The 23,441-nt window shown below is 46.9% G+C and overlaps 1 protein-coding gene across 10 annotated transcripts in view; it reads left to right on the top strand.

Moving 5' to 3' along the window:
• The window catches only part of LOC139442832 (muscle-specific protein 300 kDa-like), a 265,153-nt gene that overhangs the window by 113,899 nt on the left and 127,813 nt on the right, over positions 1-23,441 (top strand). For all 10 annotated transcript variants that reach the window (XM_071223727.1, XM_071223730.1, XM_071223728.1 and 7 more), the window contains 8 exons: positions 105-269; positions 527-853; positions 1,354-1,506; positions 2,815-2,982; positions 5,054-5,230; positions 13,599-13,760; positions 13,872-14,042; positions 22,340-22,516. In XM_071223727.1, coding sequence (XP_071079828.1) covers positions 105-269; positions 527-853; positions 1,354-1,506; positions 2,815-2,982; positions 5,054-5,230; positions 13,599-13,760; positions 13,872-14,042; positions 22,340-22,516 — 1,500 coding nt within the window. The remainder of the gene's footprint in view (positions 1-104; positions 270-526; positions 854-1,353; positions 1,507-2,814; positions 2,983-5,053; positions 5,231-13,598; positions 13,761-13,871; positions 14,043-22,339; positions 22,517-23,441) is intronic.

Genomic DNA, 23,441 nt, shown 5'->3' with positions numbered 1-23,441 from the left:
GTCAGTATCAGTCTCCCTCTGTCTGTCAGTATCAGTCACCCTCTATCTGTCAGTATCAGTCTGCCCATGAACCTGGAACTATCAGTCTCCCTCTTCTGTGACAGAGCACTCTACAAAAGCTGAAGGACAACGTCCATGACCACCGAGTGTACGATGACGCCCTGGAGTCGGCCAACAAGTGGTTGGCCATGATGTGTGAGCGTGTGCAGGCGTGCAGTGACACTGCCGGGGACTGGACAGCCATACAGGACAGGATCGCAGACATTAAGGTGAACAAGCCAGAACAAGCCAGACTCTTAGATATTGTTGAGGTCTTTCTTGTATTTGTCTGATCAATTTGGTTCTGATTGATAGCAGATTAATTTGAAATATTTATTTCTGCAAAAGAACTTGCATAATAAAAGTCCTGTAATTCAATTATGCTCCAAAAAAGAATATGCCAAAGAAAGTTTTGAAAGGTTTACAATTTTCTGGTTTGACAAAGAATGGGAAAGTTCAGTTTGATATTTCTCTTGTTTCTATACAGGATGTGACGGCCAGTATGGACGACGGTCTACAGAAGGTCAACTACGTATGTGATATGGCTGAGAAGATCCTGCCGGTCACCTCCACCGACGGCAAGAGGACCATCGAGAGTCAGGTGACCCAGATGACCAATCAGTGGGAGAAGCTGAACTCGTCCATCAATGACTGCACTGCCATGTTGGAGGGAGTTCAGCAGCGCTGGCATGAGTACGAGGAGTACTTCGGCATGATCGTCAAGTGGCTGGCGGAGGTGGAGAGTCAGTTGGAGCTGGACCCCGAGCCGCGGGCACAGCTGGCAGAGAAAAAGACCATCCTGGACAAGTACAAGGTCAGTAGCCATAGTTGCCATGGTGGCGGTTGGGGAGCCGAGTGGTTAAAGCATTTGCCTGTCACCCAGAAGGCCCGGGTTCGATTCCCCAAATCGGTACAATGTGTGAACCAAATTCCTGGTGTCCTCCACCGTGATATTGCTGGATTATTGATTAAAAGTGGCGTAAAACAATACTCAATCACTCAGTAGCCATGGTTGCCATGGCAGAAATAACAACAAACTGTCCCACCAGAGCTTCCGAGCATTCAGTTTGAAAAGAAGAGACACACATGGTAAGAGTTGGCATCAGAGTAAAACAGCATATTTTCATACTTGCCTGATGTCCCCATAATTCCCTCTACCATTTGTCAGTTTTTCCAACTATTTAACATATTCCAAAATACAATGTGAAGATCTTTACCATGTCAAACAATCAAATCACAAGCAGTTTAATTGTTTTAGATTTGAAATGACCAATACATGAATGCATAAAGTAAGAATGATTGCTGCTGCTGCAGATGATCCTGGCAGACACCGACCACCGTCAGCGACTTGTGAACGAGCTGGCCGACCGTGTGGCGAACCTGGAGGCGCTGTGCAACAACCCCGACGTTGCCGATTCCCTCACCGATGTCCAGGCTCGCTATGATGCTGTCCGCAACAGGGCCAGGGTATGTCTCACACAGGACCGGGGTTCCACCCCCCCATCTTGTATGTTCACCCCCCCATCTTGTATGTTCACCCCCCATCTTGTATGTGTCCACTCTCCACACAGGACCGGGGTTCCACCCCCGCATCTGGTATGTTCACCCCCCCATCTTGTATGTGCCTACTCTTCACACAGGACCGGGGTTCCACCCCCCCATCTTGTATGTTCACCCCCCCATCTTGTATGTGTCCACTCTCCACACAGGACCGGGGTTCCAACCCCCCATCTTGTATGTTCACCCCCCCCCCCCCCCCATCTTGTATGTGTCCACTCTTCACACAGGACCGGGGTTCCACCCCCCCATCTTGTATGTGTCCACTCTCCACACAGGACCGGGGTTCCACCCCCCCATCTTGTATGTTCACCCCCCCATCTTGTATGTGTCCACTCTCCTCACAGCACCGGGGTTCCACCCCCCCATCTTGTATGTGTCCACTCTCCTCACAGCTCCGCGGTTCCACCCCCCGATCTTGTATGTTCACCCCCCCCATCTTGTATGTGTCCACTCTCCACACAGGACCGGGGTTCCAACCCCCCATCTTGTATGTTCACCCCCTCCCCCATCTTGTATGTTCACCCCCCCATCTTGTATGTGTCCACTTTCCTCACAGCACCATGGTTCCACCCCCCCATCTTGTATGTTTTCCCCCCCTCCCCCATCTTGTATGTGTCCACTCTACACACAGGACCGGGGTTCCACCCCCCCATCTTGTATGTTCACACCCCCCATCTTGTATGTTCACAACCCCCCATCTTGTATCTTGTATGTGTGCACACTCCACACAGGATCGGGGTTCCACCCCCCCCATCTTGTATGTTCGCCCCCCCATCTTGTATGTTCGCCCCCCCCATCTTGTATGTTCACACCCCCCATCTTGTATGTTCGCCCCCCCCATCTTGTATGTTCACACCCCCCATCTTGTATGTCTCCACTCTCCTTACACAGTTTTTCGCCTTATGGACTGAAATACTGTTAACACCCAGTTTGTTGATCAAAACATGTTATCTTAAATGCAGTTTTACCATGAATTTGGACATTGCTCATCTCTGATTGATCAGAAAGGTATCAGAAAGGTATCAAATCAAAATAACCACCTCTGATTGAAACAGTTGATTTGACATTGCACATTTGGTTATGGTTTCTATTTAGCATGGTTAAATCTATAAGTAATCAATCTCTAAATTGAAGACACAGTAACTTTGCCAGCAGTTACGATAGTGACGGTTACATTAAATCAACATGCTTATGTCCACTGGTGCTGTGTTGCAGGTGGTGGTGGCCGACCTGCAGGCAATCTATGATGACCACCTTGACTTCCATGAGGCGCAGCAGGATTGTGAGAAGTGGCTGCTGCAGACATCATACCGACTCATGTCTCACAACTCTCTCAATGTCAGCTCCCTGGAGCTCACGCAGAGGCAGATCGACAAACATAGGGTGAGTACACTCTGCAGTACACCTGGCAGTACACCTGGCTGTACTCTCTGCAGTACACCTGGCAGTACACCTGGTGGTACACCTGACAGTTCACCTGGCTGTACACCTGGCTGTATGCTCTGCAGTACACCTGGCTGTACACCTGGCAGTACACCTGACAGTACACCTGGCAGTACACCTGGCTGTACGCTCTGCAGTTCACCTGGCTGTCCACCTGGCTGTACGCTCTGCAGTACACCTGGCAGTACACCTGGCAGTACACCTGGCTGTACGCTCTGCAGTTCACCTGGCTGTCCACCTGGCTGTACGCTCTGCAGTTCACCTGGCTGTACATCTGGCTGTACACCTGGCAGTACACCTGGCAGTACACCTGGCAGTTCACCTGGCAGTTCACCTTGCTGTACACCTGGCAGTACACCTGGCAGTACACCTTGCTGTACACCTGGCAGTACACCTGGCTGTAAAACGGCTGTACACCTGGCTGTACACCTGGCTGTACACCTGGCTGTACACCTGGCAGTTCACCTGGCAGTACACCTGGCTGTACACCTGGCAGTACACCTGGCTGTACAACGGCTGTACACCTGGCAGTACACCTGGCAGTTCAGCTGGCTGTACACCTGGCAGTACACCTGGCAGTACACCTGGCTATACACCTGACTGTACACCTGAAGTAAAAACCTTTACTGTAAAGGCAGTGTTTCGGTGTAGATCCTTATACCGTTGTCAAGCAAGCCTGAATGATGAACATGGTACAGAATATATATATAGTAGGTTGAGGATTAACAGTAACACCAATAGCATACATGAGAGAGATTAACATGAGTAGGTTGTCATAATGTTGGATTATTGATGAATTTGAAGTTTATCAGCAAAAACACACACTGAAGTAAACTTCTGGTGAAAAACAGAATGGAGTTGTTAGTTGTAGATGAAGTTGTCAGAAGTGATAGTTATGACTGTACACTGACCCTGTTTGATCCTCCGTTACACTGTCCCTGTTTGATCCCTCTGGTACACTGACCCTGTTTGATCCCTCTGGTACTCTGACCCTGTTTGATCCCACCAATACACTGACCCTGTTTGATCCCTCTGGTACTCTGACCCTGTTTGATCCCTCTGGTACTCTGACCCTGTTGGATCCCTCCAATACACTGACCCTGTTTGATCCCTCTGGTACTCTGACCCTGTTTGATCCCACCAATACACTGACCCTGTTTGATCCCTCCGGTACCCTGACCCTGTTTGATCCCTCTGGTACACTGACCCTGTTTGATCCCTCCGGTACCCTGACCCTGTTTGATCCCTCTGGTACACTGACTCTGTTTGATCCCTCTGGTACACTGACCCTGTTTGATCCCTCCAATACACTGACCCTGTTTGATCCCTCTGGTACTCTGACCCTGTTTGATCCCTCCAATACACTGACCCTGTTTGATCCCTCCAATACACTGACCCTGTTTGATCCCTCCGGTACACTGACCCTGTTTGACCCCTCTGGTACACTGACCCTGTTTGATCCCTCCAATACACTGACCCTGTTTGATCCCTCTGGTACTCTGACCCTGTTTGACCCCTCTGGTACACTGACCCTGTTTGATCCCTCCGGTACACTGATCCTGTTTGATCCCTCTGGTACACTGACCCTGTTTGATCCCTCTGGTACTCTGACCCTGTTTGACCCCTCTGGTACACTGACCCTGTTTGATCCCTCCGGTACACTGACCCTGTTTGATCCCTCTGTTACACTGACCCTGTTTGATCCCTACGGTACACTGACCCTGTTTGATCCTCTGTTACACTGACCCTGTTTGATCCTCAGTTACACTGACCCAGTTTGATCCCTCCGGTACACTGACCCTGTTTGATCCCTCTGGTACACTGACCCTATTTGATCCCTCCAATACACTGACCCTGTTTGATCCCTCTGGTACTCTGACCCTGTTTGATCCCTCTGGTACTCTGACCCTGTTTGATCCCACCAATACACTGACCCTGTTTGATCCCTCCGGTACACTGACCCTATTTGATCCCTCTGATACACTACCCTGTTTGATCCCTTCCCCTGCAGGCTCTGATCCGGGAGATCGAGGACTACCGCCTGACGCTAGACTCGGTGAGCCGGAAGGGGCAGCAGCTAGTGGTGACGGCGCCACGCCTCCCCCGTCTGGCCCAGCAGGTGCAGTCACAACTCCAGAACCTGGAGGAGAGCTACGTCAACCTGCAGTCCACCGCCCAACAGATCAAGGTGAGTGCTCCAGGGGCAGCCGGATGTGGCCAAAGGGGTGGTCCATGTCACTGGTCTGTGTGGAACACATGGCCAAAGGGGGGGTCCGTGTCAGTGGTCTTTGTGGAACACAGGGACCACTGACGGGGGTGGATGTCACTGGTCTGTGTGGAACACATGGCCAAAGGGGTGGTCCATGTCACTGGTCTTTGTGGAACACATGGCTGAAGGGGTGGACAATGTCACTGGTCTTTGTGGAACACATGGCTGAAGGGGTGGTCCATCTCACTGGTCTTTGTGAAACACATGGCTAGTGGGGTGGACCATGTCACTGGTCTTCGTGGAACACATGGCCGAAGGGATGGTCCATCTCACTGGTCTTTGTGGAACACATGGCAGACGGGGTGGTCCATCTCACTGGTCTTTGTGGAACACATGGCCAAAGGGGTGGTCCGTGTCACTGGTCTTTGTGGAACACAAGGCCAAAGGGGTGGTCCATGTCACTGGTCTGTGGACCGTGTCACTGGTCTTGTGGAACACATGGCTGAAGGGGTGGTCCATTTCACTGGTCTTTGTGGAACACATGGCTTGTGGGGTGGACCATGTCACTGGTTATTGTGGAACACATGACTGACGGGGTGGTCATGTCACTGTTCTTTGTGGAACACATGGCAAGAGGGATATGTTAAGGTGGTCCATGTTACTGATCTCTGTTGATCACATTCTGATAGCGATGCCGGCCCATGGTGCCATGTAGTGTTAGGTGTAGGGATGACTCCACATTTCTGTTGCCATGGCTGTCTGTTACATGATTTGCATGCTGTTTATAATCATTTACATCTGATGTTTGCGTGTTTGGTCTGCTTACTGGTGTTGCAGATTGCAGTGATTGGCTAACACTGTTAGTTGGGTTAGCTGCGAGATCTCTTGTGTGCCGTGAGATTTCTTGCGTGCTGTGAGATTGCTGTGCTGTTATTTCTGTCTGCTGTGAGCTTGCTGCCTGGTTTTGCACTTCTTGAAAATCTTCACACTTTCCTTCTGTTTCCTGAGTGAATTCTAACCGAGTTTCTTTAACACTGTCAACACTTGCTCATCCCTCGGTAGCCCAATGACAAGCTATGACAAGCGGTGTATGATGAGAGGTTTTACTGAAGTAAGATCACCAACTAATGAGAGGAGTGGGATGTCCTGTGTCTTCCGTCAAGGCTACCTCACCCATGGTGTCTTGAGGCCAGTTCCGCAGTCCAAGCCCCCATAGTAGCAGCATTACATGGGAAATTTGTGTAATATGGGGAATTACAGCATCATTATGTGGTAATTGGAATAGCGAAATTGGGAAATTTGTGTAATATGGGTCAATTACAGCAGCATAATGTGGGAATTGGAACAGCATTATTGGGAAATTTGTGTGATATGGGGAATTACAGCATCATTATGTGGTAATTGGAATAGGGAAATTTGTGTAGTATGGGTCAATTACAGAAGCATTATGTGGGAATTGGAACAGCATTATTGGGAAATTTGTGTAATATGGAGAATTACAGCATCATTATGTGGTAATTGGAATAGCGAAATTGGGGAATTTGTGTAGTTTGGGTCAATTACAGAAGCATAATGAGGGAATTCAAACAGCATTATTGGGAAATTTGTGTAGTAGGGGGGACTAACAGCAGTATAATGAGGGTTTGGGAACAGCATTGATAGTGAGTTGAATCGATGTGACTTAGGACAGCACAAGGGGAAATCTCTGCATCACAGGATGGAATGGGGATGGCATTGTGGGGTGAGCTAACAGTGAGGGAAAAGGAGCGAAAACCTGGGGCATGGAAATTCTTGCTTGATGAACACGAGTGTAGCTGGTGATTATGTCATAGATGACAGGAGCGTTGGTACAGTCTGACGGTGGGAGGAGGAGGAGGAGGCTACTTGATGTTTGGTGTAACTTGTCATTGGGGACTCTTTAATGTCTAGAGCACAGTAACCATGGCGACAGCTGTCCGGTGGCCCCTACAGCAGTGTGGAGTTATCAGGGAGATAGCGGGACTGGAGGGAGTATCACAGTTCCCTGTTACAGTTGGGGATTACTATTACTAAACTTTCATGCTGAGAAAACGACAAGTTGGCACATGGGGCCTTTGGCATCTCCGTTTGGCTTTTTCAAAGAAATTTTGAAACAGAAAGTTATGGAAGGACATGTTGAGAATCTAAGCTGTGCATGTGGTGCATGCTGCTTCTCTCCTCACTGATGCTTTTTGTCCCTCGCAGATGATCCTGGATCACATAGACCTGTACTGGTACTAGAGTTATCTCCCTTCATCACTTCTCTCCGGCCGCATTCACCCGGCCTCTTCTTGCTTGCCAGAAGTAGTACAATCGCCATGGGAACAGTCTTGTTTGTTTCAAGTGGACTTTGTGCCAGACTGAGATGTGATGAATGCTTGACCTGAATTCCAACATATAAACACATATATACCGATGACTAACAATGCCTAACATGTGTTAAGGGTAGAGGAGATGTTTGTATTGACAAACAGGAAGAAACTCGTGCATGTCAGTGTGGGTGATATTAGAGTGACATTGAGTGATGTGACTTATGTCGTGATGACCTATGTTGAGGTGACCTATGTCATGGTGACCCAGACTGCCGAGGTGATGCAGACGGTGGCTGGGCCATGCATGTAGATGTGACCTATGTCATGGTCGTGGTGACCTGCCACGCATATTGATGTTCCGAGACTTTACTGTAGTGTTCTAAGGCAGGCAGACATGGTCTTGCATTTCAGAGGAATATTGAAGTTGAGATTCAGAAATCATCATAATACCCTTTTTTTTACATCAAAATTTTGCCATTTACATTCCTGATCTATTTTACATAAATTTTTGTTTATTTTATTTTGCAGATGGCAAACATGTCACATTACTCGCCATATGTAAAGTTTCGATTTTATTAATGGTTTGCTTTGCTCTTTATTAGTGTGTTTTCTCTGCTTTACTGTGTGAAGTGCAAGTCTGTGTCTGGTGTAGGCCAGGCCTGGTCCCTGGTGGGCCAGGAGGCCAGGGCTGGCTTCATGCCATGTGCTAGTGTTGACTTATGTGCATAGAGTAGTGGATGGCAGGTTGTAGTTACCGGTAGTCTGTAAAGATACTTAACTGCTAGACATTGTTCCTCAGTGTAGGTTAAAGTCTCGAGTGTAGAGACACAGCCCAGGACGCTAGTGTACAACATTGTTCTGAAGGATGAGAATCAGATACGTAACTGGGACAACTATGCTCAAGCATGTGGCAACTTCCGCTCATTCAAACTATGCCACGTTAAATCATCGAACATTCTGATAGTTTTAAATATGTTACTTTTGAAGTATTTTTTACACGTAACTTTATATTATCTTTTTTATCATATCCCATACTGATATATGGGTTTTATCAAATCCCGTCCAGATAAATGTGTTGCCATGTAAATGCTGATGTTCTGTCACTAGTAATCAAGTGACAGTTTTTTCCGTCCTCATCTCTCTTGTTATAGGGGAGCAAGTCAGAAGTCTGTGATAATATTTATTTATTTCCATTGTTAATTATGTGATTGTTGTGCACCTTGAGTATTTCTTGTTACAGTTGTATCTCTGTAAGGGCTGTACTCTACCACAAGTATTATTACACGTCTATACACGACCCATGTTGGGGGATTTTATCCCAAATAAATGCTGAATATCAAACGTTGTGTTTCTTCTGTTTCTGCATGGAGCATGATGTGCATGGAGACATATGTATATAGTTGCCATGGTAACAGAATAATGTGGAGTAATCCTTATCTATGCCATATGAATCGAGTATCTCAGACCAGGTGTATCGGAGTCTTGTCTACAGCAATGCTGTAAGACATCTTTGACATTAAGTAGGAAGTACACAAATATGCCGTCAACCACTCGGAAGGAGAGTAGATGGAGAGGATTTGTGGGGTCTTTAACTTTCAGTAAAATTACACTATTCTGACATCTTGAGATCATAAACTACAAATTTGATATCTCTTCAGTTTATTACTCACAATCAGTTTTGCCAAGGTGTTCCTCAAACACATTTGTATGTTCCTCAAACCAATTTGTATGTTCCTCAAACACATTTGTATGTTCCTCAAACACATTTGTATGTTCCTCAAACACATTTGTATGTTCCTCAAACACATTTGTATGTTCCTCAAACAAATCTGATGAAATGCAGCACCGCATATTCAGTGCGAAAACATGACCAGTATTTGAGGTGTGTTCTTCCTGGGGAAGTGGTAATAAGCGTTACATCCCACCCAGCAATCACTCAGCTACATATTCCCCTGTATGGCTTCGTAGGGAGGTTGTTAATCAGAGTTATTCCCACCAAGCAATCACTCAGCTACATATTCCCCTGTATGGCTTCATAGGGATGTTGTTAATCAGAGTTATTCCCACCCAGCAATCACTTTGCTACAAATTCCCCTGTATGGCTTCATAGGGATGTTGTTAATCAGAGTTATTCCTACCCAGCAATCACTTTGCTACAAATTCCCCTGTATGGCTTCATAGGGATGTTGTTAATCAGAGTTATTCCCACCCAGCAATCACTTTGCTACATATTTCCCTGTATGGCTTCATAGGGATGTTGTTAATCAGAGTTATTCCTACGTTGGAATCACTTTGCTACATATTTCCCTGTATGGCTTCATAGGGATGTTGTTAATCAGAGTTATTCCTACCTAGCAATCACTTTGCTACATATTCCCCTGTATGGCTTCATAGGGATGTTGTTAATCAGAGTTATTCCTACCCAGCAATCACTTTGCTACATATTCCCCTGTATGGCTTCTTAGGGATGTTGTTAGTCAGAGTTATTCCTACGTTGGAATCACTTTGCTACATATTTCCCTGTATGGCTTCATAGGGATGTTGTTAATCAGAGTTATTCCTACCTAGCAATCACTTTGCTACATATTCCCCTGTATGGCTTCATAGGGATGTTGTTAATCAGAGTTATTCCTACCCAGCAATCACTTTGCTACATATTCCCCTGTATGGCTTCTTAGGGATGTTGTTAGTCAGAGTTATTCCTACCTAGCAATCACTTTGCTACATATTCCCCTGTATGGCTTCATAGGGATGTTGTTAATCAGAGTTATTCCTACCCAGCAATCACTTTGCTACATATTCCCCTGTATGGCTTCATAGGGATGACTTCATGAGGTTTTCAACAGGTCAACTTTTTCACTTCTAGGATTTTCACTTTTCGGATGAAAGAGGTTGAATCACGCTGTGTAAATTGAAATATTTGAAGACTGAAATATTGGTTGGAGGTGCCAATAATGCATGAGGCTTGAATAGTTATAACATGAATATGTTCTGATACATTTTGTCCACAACCCTCCCTCCAGAAACGTAATGATGGCAACATGTCCTAGTTATCTCACTGGAAGCAACATGATGTCTTGTCACACATTCGTTATTGGGGGATTAGTCTGTTGTTGCTAGGGAATCTACAATCAACACAAACTATTGTCAATTCTTCAGAGGACTAAGAATTCAAGAATTAGTCTGCTGTTGCTTGGCTTTGTACAGTCGCCAGAAACTTTCTGAAACCGTTTAGAAGAAGGTGATATTAAATCCTTCGATTCAATTATGAATTAGTTGTGGACAAAGCACATTGCAGTTTCCTCCTGCATGGATTACGTGAACACAGGGTTAATGAAAACACAACGCAATCACAAAATCAATACACAGCACTATTGCAGGTATCAAACACTACATTGACACTGGTTACTGAAAGAATCATTTTACGGTATTACGAAGCCTGAAATTACATGAAATGCATTTTCATTATTCAAATAGGATGGATATAATAGGATGAAAGAAATGGTAGTTGGGGATAATAGGTGTGTTTGGTGGGACACCTGGTGAGATATGAATCCAGGGCTGTAGAGCGTTATGTCAAATGACGGTTCGGCTGAGGAGTACATCCATATGCACAGCTGTGTTCACATGGGGGAAGTTTACTGTCAGAGATACCTATTGTGTGTAGTGTGAATTGTCTGGCACAGAACAGGGGCAACAGTATGGATATACACACAATGGTAAGATATTCAACTCTGTTCAAAATGTTTCCATATCATTGCTTCAAGTCAATGTTGTATCCATTTACAAAACATACATACCATAATGCTTATCTATTTATTGACTTCTCTTCCCCAAAAGCAGATTCTTCAAGTCCCTATACCTCCTCTTTGCAAATATCACATCTTCCCTCCCTGTACAGCAGTCACCTCCAGACCCATCTCAACATCTCCATGTACATCAGTCACCTTCAGACCCATCTCCACATCTTCCCTCCCTGTACATCAGTCACCTCCAGACCCATCTCCACATCTTCCCTCCCTGTACAGCAGTCACCTCCAGACCCATCTCCACATCTTCCCTCCCTGTACATCCGTCACCTCCAGACCCATCTCCACATCTTCCCTGTACAACAGTCACCTCCAGACCCATCTCTACATCTTCCCTCCCTGTACAGCAGTCACCTTCAGACCCATCTCCACATCTTCCCTCCCTGTACAGCAGTCACCTCCAGACCCATCTCCACATCTTCCCTGTACAACAGTCACCTCCAGACCCATCTCCACATCTTCCCTCCATGTACATCAGTCACCTCCAGACCCATCTCCACATCTTCCCTCCCTGTACATCCGTCACCTCCAGACCCATCTCTACATCTTCCCTCCCTGTACAGCAGTCACCTTCAGACCCATCTCCACATCTTCCCTCCCTGTACATCAGTCACCTCCAGACCCATCTCCTTATCTTCCCTCCCTGTACATCCGTCACCTCCAGACCCATCTCTACATCTTCCCTCCCTGTACAACAGTCACCTCCAGACCCATCTCAACATCTTCCCTCCCTGTACATCAGTCACCTACAGACCCATCTCCACATCATCCCTCCCTGTACATCAGTCACCTCCAGACCCATCTCCACATCTTCCCTCCCTGTACAGCAGTCACCTCCAGACCCATCTCCACATCTTCCCTCCCTGTACAGCAGTCACCTCTAGACCCATCTCAACATCTTCCTGTACAGCAGTCACCACCAGACCCATCTCCACATCTTCCCTCCCTGTACATCAGTCACCTCCAGACCCATCTCCACATCTTCCCTCCCTGTACAGCAGTCACCTTCAGACCCATCTCTACATCTTCCCTCCCTGTACAGCAGTCACCTCCAGACCCATCTCCACATCTTCCCTCCCTGTCACCTCTAGACCCATCTCAACATTTCCCTGTACAGCAGTCACCTCCAGACCCATCTCCACATCTTCCCTCCCTCTACAGCAGTCACCTCCAGACCCATCTCAACACCTTCCCTCCCTGTACATCCTTCACCTCCAGACCCATCTCTACGTCTTCCCTCCCTGTACAGCAGTCACCTCTAGACCCTTTTTTTATCCACATCTTCCCTCCCTGTACATCCGTCACCTTCAGACCCATCTCCACATCTTCCCTCCCTGTACATCCTTCACCTCCAGAACAATCTCCACATCTTCCCTCCCTGTACAGCAGTCACCTCCAGACCCATCTCTACATCTTCCCTCCCTGTACAGCAGTCACCTCTAGACCCATATCCACATCTTCCCTCCCTGTACATCCGTCACCTTCAGACCCATCTCCACATCTTCCCTCCCTGTACATCCGTCACCTTCAGACCCATCGCCACATCTTCCCTCCCTGTACAGCAGTCACCTCTAGACCCATCTCCACATCTTCCCTCCCTGTACATCCGTCACCTTCAGACCCATCTCCACATCTTCCTGAACAGCAGTCACCTTCAGACCCATCTCCACATCTTCCCTCCCTGTACAGCAGTCACCTTCAGACCCATCTCTACATCTTCCCTCCCTGTACAGCAGTCACCTCCAGACCCATCTCCACATCTTCCCTCCCTGTACATCCGTCACCTCCAGACCCATCTCCACATCTTCCCTCCCTGTACAGCAGTCACCTCCAGACCCATCTCCACATCTTCCCTGTACAACAGTCACCTCCAGACCCATCTCTACATCTTCCCTCCCTGTACAGCAGTCACCTTCAGACCCATCTCCACATCTTCCCTCCCTGTACATCAGTCACCTCCAGACCCATCTCCACATCTTCCCTCCCTGTACATCCGTCACCTACAGACCCATCTCTACATCTTCCCTCCCTCTACAGCAGTCACCTTCAGACCCATCTCAACACCTTCCCTCCCTCTACAGCAGTCACCTTCAGACCCATCTCTACATCTTTCCTCCCTGTACATCAGTCACTCCTCTAAAACCTTAGATCACATGTTCCACAATCTGTAATGCAGCAGGTCAGTATGTAACATTTATATTCACTTAGGATCGCCTCCAGGAAGTCTTAGACAAGTGGCAGCAGTATAGAGACTTACTCAACTCCACATCACAGTACCTCCAGAGTGACTTCAAAGATTGGCTCAACCAAAATGATGCTGACGTTCCAGACACACTTAACGAGGCACAGGAACAAAGGGAGGCAACTCAGGTGGGCATTATACCCATAAATTTAAACATGAATATTTACAGGCAATGTTCACCTTACCATTGCCAAAGTTTCTTCATCTGCCACTCCTGTAAATAACTTCTCACCCAACAGGGAATGCTGGAGAAACTGGTCACCAAAAAGCAAGATCTGGCCGCGTCTGCCCACCGCTGTGAGAACCTTGGCAGTATGGAGAATCTAGACCAGACAGAAGCTGCTGGAGATTCCTCCATCTCCCGCCTGGCTGACGGGGTCAACAGAGAGCTCCAGGACGCCATCACTCAGGTGAGCCCATTTGTGGACATCCACTGGCATAGGTTCTGGAGGGAGATCTTTGATGTAGTATACAAAGGTTCTGGAGGGAGATCTGTGATGTAGTGTACAAAGGAATGGGCTCTGGAAGGAGATCTGTGATGTTGTGGACAAAGAGAAGGGTTCTAGGGGGAAACCCATGATGTAGTGTACAAAGGGCTGGGCTCTGGAGGGAGATCCATGATGTAGTGTACAAAGGGATGGGTTCTGGAGGGAGATCCATGATGTTGTGGACAAAGGGATGGGCTCTGGGGAGAGATCCATGATGAAGTGTACCAAGGGATGGGCTCTGGAGGGACATCCATGATGTAGTGTGCAAAGGGATGGGCTCTGGGGGGAAACCCATGATGTAGTGTACAAAGGGATGGGCTCTGGAGGGAGATCCATGATGTAGTGTACAAAGGGATGGGTTCTGGAGGGAGATCCATGATGTTGTGGACAAAGGGATGGGCTCTGGAGAGAGATCCATGATGAAGTGTACCAAGGGATGGGCTCTGGAGGGAGATCCATGATGTAGTGTGCAAAGGGATGGGCTCTGGGGGGAAACCCATGATGTAGTGTACAAAGGGATGGGCTCTGGAGGGAGATCCATGATGTAGTGTACAAAGGGATGGGTTCTGGAGGGAGATCCATGATGTTGTGGACAAAGGGATGGGCTCTGGAGGGAGATCCATGATGTAGTATACAAAGGTTCTGGAGGGAGATACATGATGTAGTGTACAAAGGTTCTGGAGGGAGATCTTTGATGTAGTATACAAAGGTTCTGGAGGGAGATCTGTGATGTAGTGTACAAAGGAATGGGCTCTGGAAGGAGATCTGTGATGTTGTGGACAAAGAGAAGGGTTCTAGGGGGAAACCCATGATGTAGTGTACAAAGGGATGGGCTCTGGAGGGAGATCCATGATGTAGTGTACAAAGGGATGGGTTCTGGAGGGAGATCCATGATGTTGTGGACAAAGGGATGGGCTCTGGAGAGAGATCCATGATGAAGTGTACCAAGGGATGGGCTCTGGAGGGAGATCCATGATGTAGTGTGCAAAGGGATGGGCTCTGGGGGGAAACCCATGATGTAGTGTACAAAGGGATGGGCTCTGGAGGGAGATCCATGATGTAGTGTACAAAGGGATGGGTTCTGGAGGGAGATCCATGATGTTGTGGACAAAGGGATGGGCTCTGGAGGGAGATCCATGATGTAGTATACAAAGGTTCTGGAGGAAGATACATGATGTAGTGTACAAAGGTTCTGGAGGGAGATCTTTGATGTAGTATACACAGGTTCTGGAGGGAGATCTGTGATGTAGTGTACAAAGGAATTGGCTCTGGAAGGAGATCTGTGATGTTGTGGACAAAGAGAAGGGTTCTAGGGGGAAACCCATGATGTAGTATACAAAGAGATGGGCTCTGGAGGGAGATCCATGATGTAGTGTACAAAGGGATGGGCTCTGGAGGGAGATCCATGATGTAGTATACAAAGGTTCTGGAGGGAGATACATGATGTAGTGTACAAAGGTTCTGGAGGGAGATACATGATGTAGTGTACAAAGGTTCTGGAGGGAGATACATGATGTAGCGGACAAAGAGATGGGCTCTGGAGGGAGATACATGATGTAGTGGACAAAGGGATGGGTTCTGGAGGGAGATACATGATGTAGTATACAAAGGTTCTGGAGGGAGATACATGATGTAGCGGACAAAGGGATGGGCTCTGGAGGGAGATACATGATGTAGTGGACAAAGGGATGGGCTCTGGAGGGAGATACATGATGTAGTGGACAAAGGGATGGGTTCTGGAGGGAGATACATGATGTAGTATACAAAGGTTCTGGAGGGAGATACATGATGTAGCGGACAAAGGGATGGGCTCTGGAGGGAGATACATGATGTAGTGGACAAAGGGATGGGCTCTGGAGGGAGATCCATGATGTAGTGTACAAAGGGATGGGTTCTGGAGGGAGATCCATGATGTTGTGGACAAAGGTTCTGGAGGGAGATACATGATGTAGTGTACAAAGGTTCTGGAGGGAGATCTTTGATGTAGTATACAAAGGTTCTGGAGGGAGATCTGTGATGTAGTGTACAAAGGAATGGGCTCTGGAAGGAGATCTGTGATGTTGTGGACAAAGAGAAGGGTTCTAGGGGGAAACCCATGATGTAGTGTACAAAGGGATGGGCTCTGGAGGGAGATCCATGATGTAGTGTACAAAGGGATGGGTTCTGGAGGGAGATCCATGATGTTGTGGACAAAGGGATGGGCTCTGGAGAGAGATCCATGATGAAGTGTACCAAGGGATGGGCTCTGGAGGGAGATCCATGATGTAGTGTGCAAAGGGATGGGCTCTGGGGGGAAACCCATGATGTAGTGTACAAAGGGATGGGCTCTGGAGGGAGATCTGTGATGTTGTGGACAAAGAGAAGGGTTCTAGGGGGAAACCCATGATGTAGTGTACAAAGGGATGGGCTCTGGAGGGAGATCCATGATGTAGTGTGCAAAGGGATGGGCTCTGGGGGGAAACCCATGATGTAGTGTACAAAGGGATGGGCTCTGGAGGGAGATCCATGATGTAGTGTACAAAGGGATGGGTTCTGGAGGGAGATCCATGATGTTGTGGACAAAGGGATGGGCTCTGGAGGGAGATCCATGATGTAGTATACAAAGGTTCTGGAGGAAGATACATGATGTAGTGTACAAAGGTTCTGGAGGGAGATCTTTGATGTAGTATACAAAGGTTCTGGAGGGAGATCTGTGATGTAGTGTACAAAGGAATTGGCTCTGGAAGGAGATCTGTGATGTTGTGGACAAAGAGAAGGGTTCTAGGGGGAAACCCATGATGCAGTGTACAAAGGGATGGGCTCTGGAGGGAGATCCATGATGTAGTGTACAAAGGGATGGGCTCTGGAGGGAGATCCATGATGTAGTATACAAAGGTTCTGGAGGGAGATACATGATGTAGTGTACAAAGGTTCTGGAGGGAGATACATGATGTAGTGTACAAAGGTTCTGGAGGGAGATACATGATGTAGCGGACAAAGAGATGGGCTCTGGAGGGAGATACATGATGTAGTGGACAAAGGGATGGGTTCTGGAGGGAGATACATGATGTAGTATACAAAGGTTCTGGAGGGAGATACATGATGTAGCGGACAAAGGGATGGGCTCTGGAGGGAGATACATGATGTAGTGGACAAAGGGATGGGCTCTGGAGGGAGATACATGATGTAGTATACAAAGGTTCTGGAGGGAGATACATGATGTAGCGGACAAAGGGATGGGCTCTGGAGGGAGATACATGATGTAGTGGACAAAGGGATGGGCTCTGGAGGGAGATACATGATGTAGTGGACAAAGGGATGGGCTCTGGAGGGAGATCCATGATGTAGTATACAAAGGTTCTGGAGGGAGATCCATGATGTAGTGTACAAAGGTTCTGGAGGGAGATACATGATGTAGTGTACAAAGGTTCTGGAGGGAGATACATGATGTAGTGTACAAAGGTTCTGGAGGGAGATACATGCTGTAGCGGACAAAGGGATGGGCTCTGGAGGGAGATACATGATGTAGTGGACAAAGGGATGGGCTCTGGAGGGAGATACATGATGTAGTGGACAAAGGGATGGGTTCTGGAGGGAGATCCATGATGTAGTATACAAAGGTTCTGGAGGGAGATACATGATGTAGCGGACAAAGGTTCTGGAGGGAGATACATGATGTAGTGGACAAAGGGATGGGTTCTGGAGGGAGATACATGATGTAGTGGACAAAGGGATGGGCTCTGGAGGGAGATACATGATGTAGTGGACAAAGGGATGGGCTCTGGAAGGAGATACATGATGTAGTGGACAAAGGGATGGGCTCTGGAGGGAGATACATGATGTAGTGTACAAAGGGATGGGCTCTGGAGGGAGATACATGATGTAGTGGACAAAGGGATGGGTTCTGGAGGGAGATCCATGATGTAGTATACAAAGGTTCTGGAGGGAGATCCATGATGTAGTGTACAAAGGTTCTGGAGGGAGATACATGATGTAGTGGACAAAGGGATGGGCTCTGGAGGGAGATACATGATGTAGTGGACAAAGGTTCTGGAGGGAGATACATGATGTAGTGGACAAAGGGATGGGCTCTGGAGGGAGATACATGATGTAGTATACAAAGGGATGGGCTCTGGAGGGAGATACATGATGTAGTGGACAAAGGTTCTGGAGGGAGATCCATGATGTAGTATACAAAGGTTCTGGAGGGAGATACATGATGTAGTATACAAAGGTTCTGGAGGGAGATACATGATGTAGTATACAAAGGTTCTGGAGGGAGATACATGATGTAGTATACAAAGGTTCTGGAGGGAGATACATGATGTAGCGGACAAAGGGATGGGCTCTGGAGGGAGATACATGATGTAGTGGACAAAGGTATGGGTTCTGGAGGGAGATACATGATGTAGTATACAAAGGCTCTGGAGGGAGATACATGATGTAGTGGACAAAGGGATGGGTTCTGGAGGGAGATCCATGATGTAGTATACAAAGGTTCTGGAGGGAGATAGATGATGTAGTGTACAAAGGTTCTGGAGGGAGATACATGATGTAGTGTACAAAGGTTCTGGAGGGAGATACATGATGTAGTGGACAAAGGGATGGGTTCTGGAGGGAGATACATGATGTAGTGGACAAAGGGATGGGTTCTGGAGGGAGATCCATGATGTAGTGGACAAAGGGATGGGTTCTGGAGGGAGATCCATGATGTAGTATACAAAGGTTCTGGAGGGAGATACATGATGTAGTGTACAAAGGTTCTGGAGGGAGATCCATGATGTAGTATACAAAGGTTCTGGAGGGAGATACATGATGTAGTATACAAAGTTTCTGGAGGGAGATACATGATGTAGCGGACAAAGGGATGGGCTCTGGAGGGAGATACATGATGTAGTGGACAAAGGTATGGGTTCTGGAGGGAGATACATGATGTAGTGTACAAAGGGATGGGTTCTGGAGGGAGATACATGATGTAATGTACAAAGGTTCTGGAGGGAGATACATGATGTAGTGGACAAAGGGATGGGCTCTGGAGGGAGATACATGATGTAGTATACAAAGGGATGGGCTCTGGAGGGAGATACATGATGTAGTGGACAAAGGTTCTGGAGGGAGATCCATGATGTAGTATACAAAGGTTCTGGAGGGAGATACATGATGTAGTATACAAAGGTTCTGGAGGGAGATACATGATGTAGTATACAAAGGTTCTGGAGGGAGATACATGATGTAGTATACAAAGGTTCTGGAGGGAGATACATGATGTAGCGGACAAAGGGATGGGCTCTGGAGGGAGATACATGATGTAGTGGACAAAGGTATGGGTTCTGGAGGGAGATACATGATGTAGTGTACAAAGGGATGGGTTCTGGAGGGAGATACATGATGTAGTGTACAAAGGTTCTGGAGGGAGATACATGATGTAGTATACAAAGGTTCTGGAAGGAGATACATGATGTAGTGGACAAAGGTATGGGTTCTGGAGGGAGATACATGATGTAGCGGACAAAGGGATGGGTTCTGGAGGGAGATACATGATGTAGTGGACAAAGGTTCTGGAGGGAGATACATGATGTTGTATACAAAGGTTCTGGAAGGAGATACATGATGTAGTATACAAAGGTTCTGGAGGGAGATACATGATGTAGTGTACAAAGGTTCTGGAGGGATATCCATGATGTAGTGTACAAAGGTTCTGGAGGGAGATACATGATGTAGTATACAAAGGTTCTGGAGGGAGGTACATGATGTAGTATACAAAGGTTCTGGAGGGAGATACATGATGTAGTGTACAAAGGTTCTGGAGGGAGATACATGATGTAGTATACAAAGGTTCTGGAGGGAGATACATGATGTAGTGTACAAAGGTTCTGGAGGGAGATACATGATGTAGTGTACAAAGGTTCTGGAGGGAGATACATGATGTAGTGGACAAAGGGATGGGCTCTGGAGGGAGATACATGATGTAGTGGACAAAGGGATGGGTTCTGGAGGGAGATCCATGATGTAGTATACAAAGGTTCTGGAGGGAGATACATGATGTAGTATACAAAGGTTCTGGAGGGAGATACATGATGTAGTGTACAAAGGTTCTGGAGGGAGATACATGATGTAGTGGACAAAGGGATGGGTTCTGGAGGGAGATACATGATGTAGTGTACAAAGGTTCTGGAGGGAGATACATGATGTAGTGGACAAAGGGATGGGTTCTGGAGGGAGATCCATGATGTAGTATACAAAGGTTCTGGAGGGAGATAGATGATGTAGTGTACAAAGGTTCTGGAGGGAGATACATGATGTAGTGTACAAAGGTTCTGGAGGGAGATACATGATGTAGTGTACAAAGGTTCTGGAGGGAGATACATGATGTAGTATACAAAGGTTCTGGAGGGAGATACATGATGTAGTATACAAAGGTTCTGGAGGGAGATAGATGATGTAGTGTACAAAGGTTCTGGAGGGAGATACATGATGTAGTGGACAAAGGGATGGGCTCTGGAGGGAGATACATGATGTAGTGGACAAAGGGATGGGTTCTGGAGGGAGATCCATGATGTAGTATACAAAGGTTCTGGAGGGAGATACATGATGTAGTATACAAAGGTTCTGGAGGGAGATACATGATGTAGTGTACAAAGGTTCTGGAGGGAGATACATGATGTAGTGGACAAAGGGATGGGCTCTGGAGTGAGATACATGATGTAGTGGACAAAGGGATGGGTTCTGGAGGGAGATCCATGATGTAGTATACAAAGGTTCTGGAGGGAGATAGATGATGTAGTGTACAAAGGTTCTGGAGGGAGATACATGATGTAGTGTACAAAGGTTCTGGAGGGAGATACATGATGTAGTGTACAAAGGTTCTGGAGGGAGATACATGATGTAGTGGACAAAGGGATGGGCTCTGGAGGGAGATACATGATGTAGTGGACAAAGGGATGGGTTCTGGAGGGAGATCCATGATGTAGTATACAAAGGTTCTGGAGGGAGATACATGATGTAGTATACAAAGGTTCTGGAGGGAGATACATGATGTAGTGTACAAAGGTTCTGGAGGGAGATACATGATGTAGTGGACAAAGGGATGGGTTCTGGAGGGAGATACATGATGTAGTGTACAAAGGTTCTGGAGGGAGATACATGATGTAGTGGACAAAGGGATGGGTTCTGGTGGGAAATACATGATGTAGTGTACAAAGGGATGGGCTCTGGAGGGAGATCCATGATGTAGTATACAAAGGTTCTGGAGGGAGATACATGATGTAGTATACAAAGGTTCTGGAGGGAGATACATGATGTAGTATACAAAGGTTCTGGAGGGAGATACATGATGTAGTGTACAAAGGTTCTGGAAGGAGATACATGATGTAGTATACAAAGGTTCTGGAGGGAGATCCATGATGTAGTATACAAAGGTTCTGGAGGGAGATAGATGATGTAGTGTACAAAGGTTCTGGAGGGAGATACATGATGTAGTGTACAAAGGTTCTGGAGGGAGATACATGATGTAGTGGACAAAGGTTCTGGAGGGAGATACATGATGTAGTGTACAAAGGTTCTGGAGGGTGATGTAGTTCCCTTTCGTCTTTAGTTGCGGTATGCTGAGTCTGTCAGACACAACTGGAATTTGAGCCCCTAACTAATGACCAGCATGGATGTCAGTATCAAAGGATTTCTCAATTTCCTGATTAACAATAACTAATCTCTTTAACAACATCAGCACAAATAATTCTTGTAGATTTATTAATGTGTATCGAATATCTGAGTCAAATGAATGTATACCTGAAATTATTTGTTTGTCAGCCTTCTCACTTTTGTTTAGTACAATGTACTGAAATAGAAATCAGATTGCTTGACAAAGATCAGTCAGTGACATGATGGCTATCTCCACAGTCAGGGCCTGCTTGTGTTGGGCTGCATTGTGCTGGACGCTCACTTAAACTTTGATGTTTGGCTGTCAATTACTCCAGTAATCAGTTCATTAGGTTTCGTCAGGGCAGTTATATCGGGTTGTTGATGGCGAGTGGCACATGCTGGACCTTCTGAATGGATAAAGGTCACTTCATCAGGACAGTTATATCGGGTTGTTGATGGCGAGTGGCACATGTTGGACCTTCTGAATGGATAAAGGTCAAGAGGGGCCAGATCCAGAGTAGTCCTTGCCTCCGTCCAGCGTGATGGAATCGTAACGATCTGTGATTAATGATGGTAATGCACCTTGTTTCTTTGACCTACAGGTGGAGGCTCGCCTGGACAGTTTGCGCGACATGATCAGGAAGTGGGAGAACGTGGAGCGAGAGAGAGGCTCGCTCCGTCACTGGCTCCATGCCAAGAAGGAGGAGGTGCAAGAGATGGCACAGAAGCCAGCCAAGCTGCATGCTGAGGCCGCCGAGATCGACATCGACAGGATCAAGGTGAGTCGATCATCATTGATGTATGGAGGGTCGGTGATACCAAAACATTATTCATGTATGGAGGGTCAGTGGTACCAGCACATCATTGATGTATGGAGGGTCAGTGGTACCATCACATCATTGATGTATGGAGGGTCAGTGATGTATGGAGGGTCAGTGGTACTATCACATTATTGATGTATGGAGGGTCAGTGGTACCATCACATTATTGATGTATGGAGGGTCAGTTGTACCAGCACATCATTGATGTATGGAGGGTCGGTGGTACTATCACATCATTGATGTATGGAGGGTCGGTGGTACCATCACATTATTGATGTATGGAGGGTCAGTGGTACCATCACATTATTGATGTATGGAGGGTCAGTTGTACCATCACATCATTGATGTATGGAGGGTCAGTCGTACCAGCGCATTAATGATGTATGGAGGGTTAGTGGTACTATCACATTATTGATGTATGGATGGTCAGTGGTACTATCACATAATTGATGTATGGAGGGTTGGTGGTACCATCACATTATTGATGTATGGATGGTCAGTGGTACCAGGACATCATTGATGTTTGGAGGGTCAGTGGTACCATCACATTATTGATGTTTGGAGGGTTAGTGGTACTATCACATTATTGATGTATGGATGGTCAGTGGTACTATCAGATTATTGATGTATGGAGGGTCAGTGGTACCATCACATTATTGATGTATGGATGGTCAGTGGTACCAGGACATCATTGATGTTTGGAGAGTCAGTGGTACCATCACATCATTGATGTATGGAGGGTTAGTGGTACCAGCACAGTATTGATGTATGGAGGGTCAGTTGTACCAGCACATCATTAATGTGTGGAGGGTCGGTGGTACTATCACATCATTGATGTATGGAGGGTCGGTGGTACCATCACATTATTCATGTATGGAGGGTC

Source organism: Haliotis cracherodii, unplaced genomic scaffold (assembly GCF_022045235.1).
Source record: "Haliotis cracherodii isolate W230 unplaced genomic scaffold, xgHalCrac1.p SCAF_5, whole genome shotgun sequence".
NCBI classification, from domain to species: domain Eukaryota; kingdom Metazoa; phylum Mollusca; class Gastropoda; order Lepetellida; family Haliotidae; genus Haliotis; species Haliotis cracherodii.
Note: the sequence above shows the minus strand (reverse complement) of the source record. Positions and strands in the feature narration are given on the sequence as shown.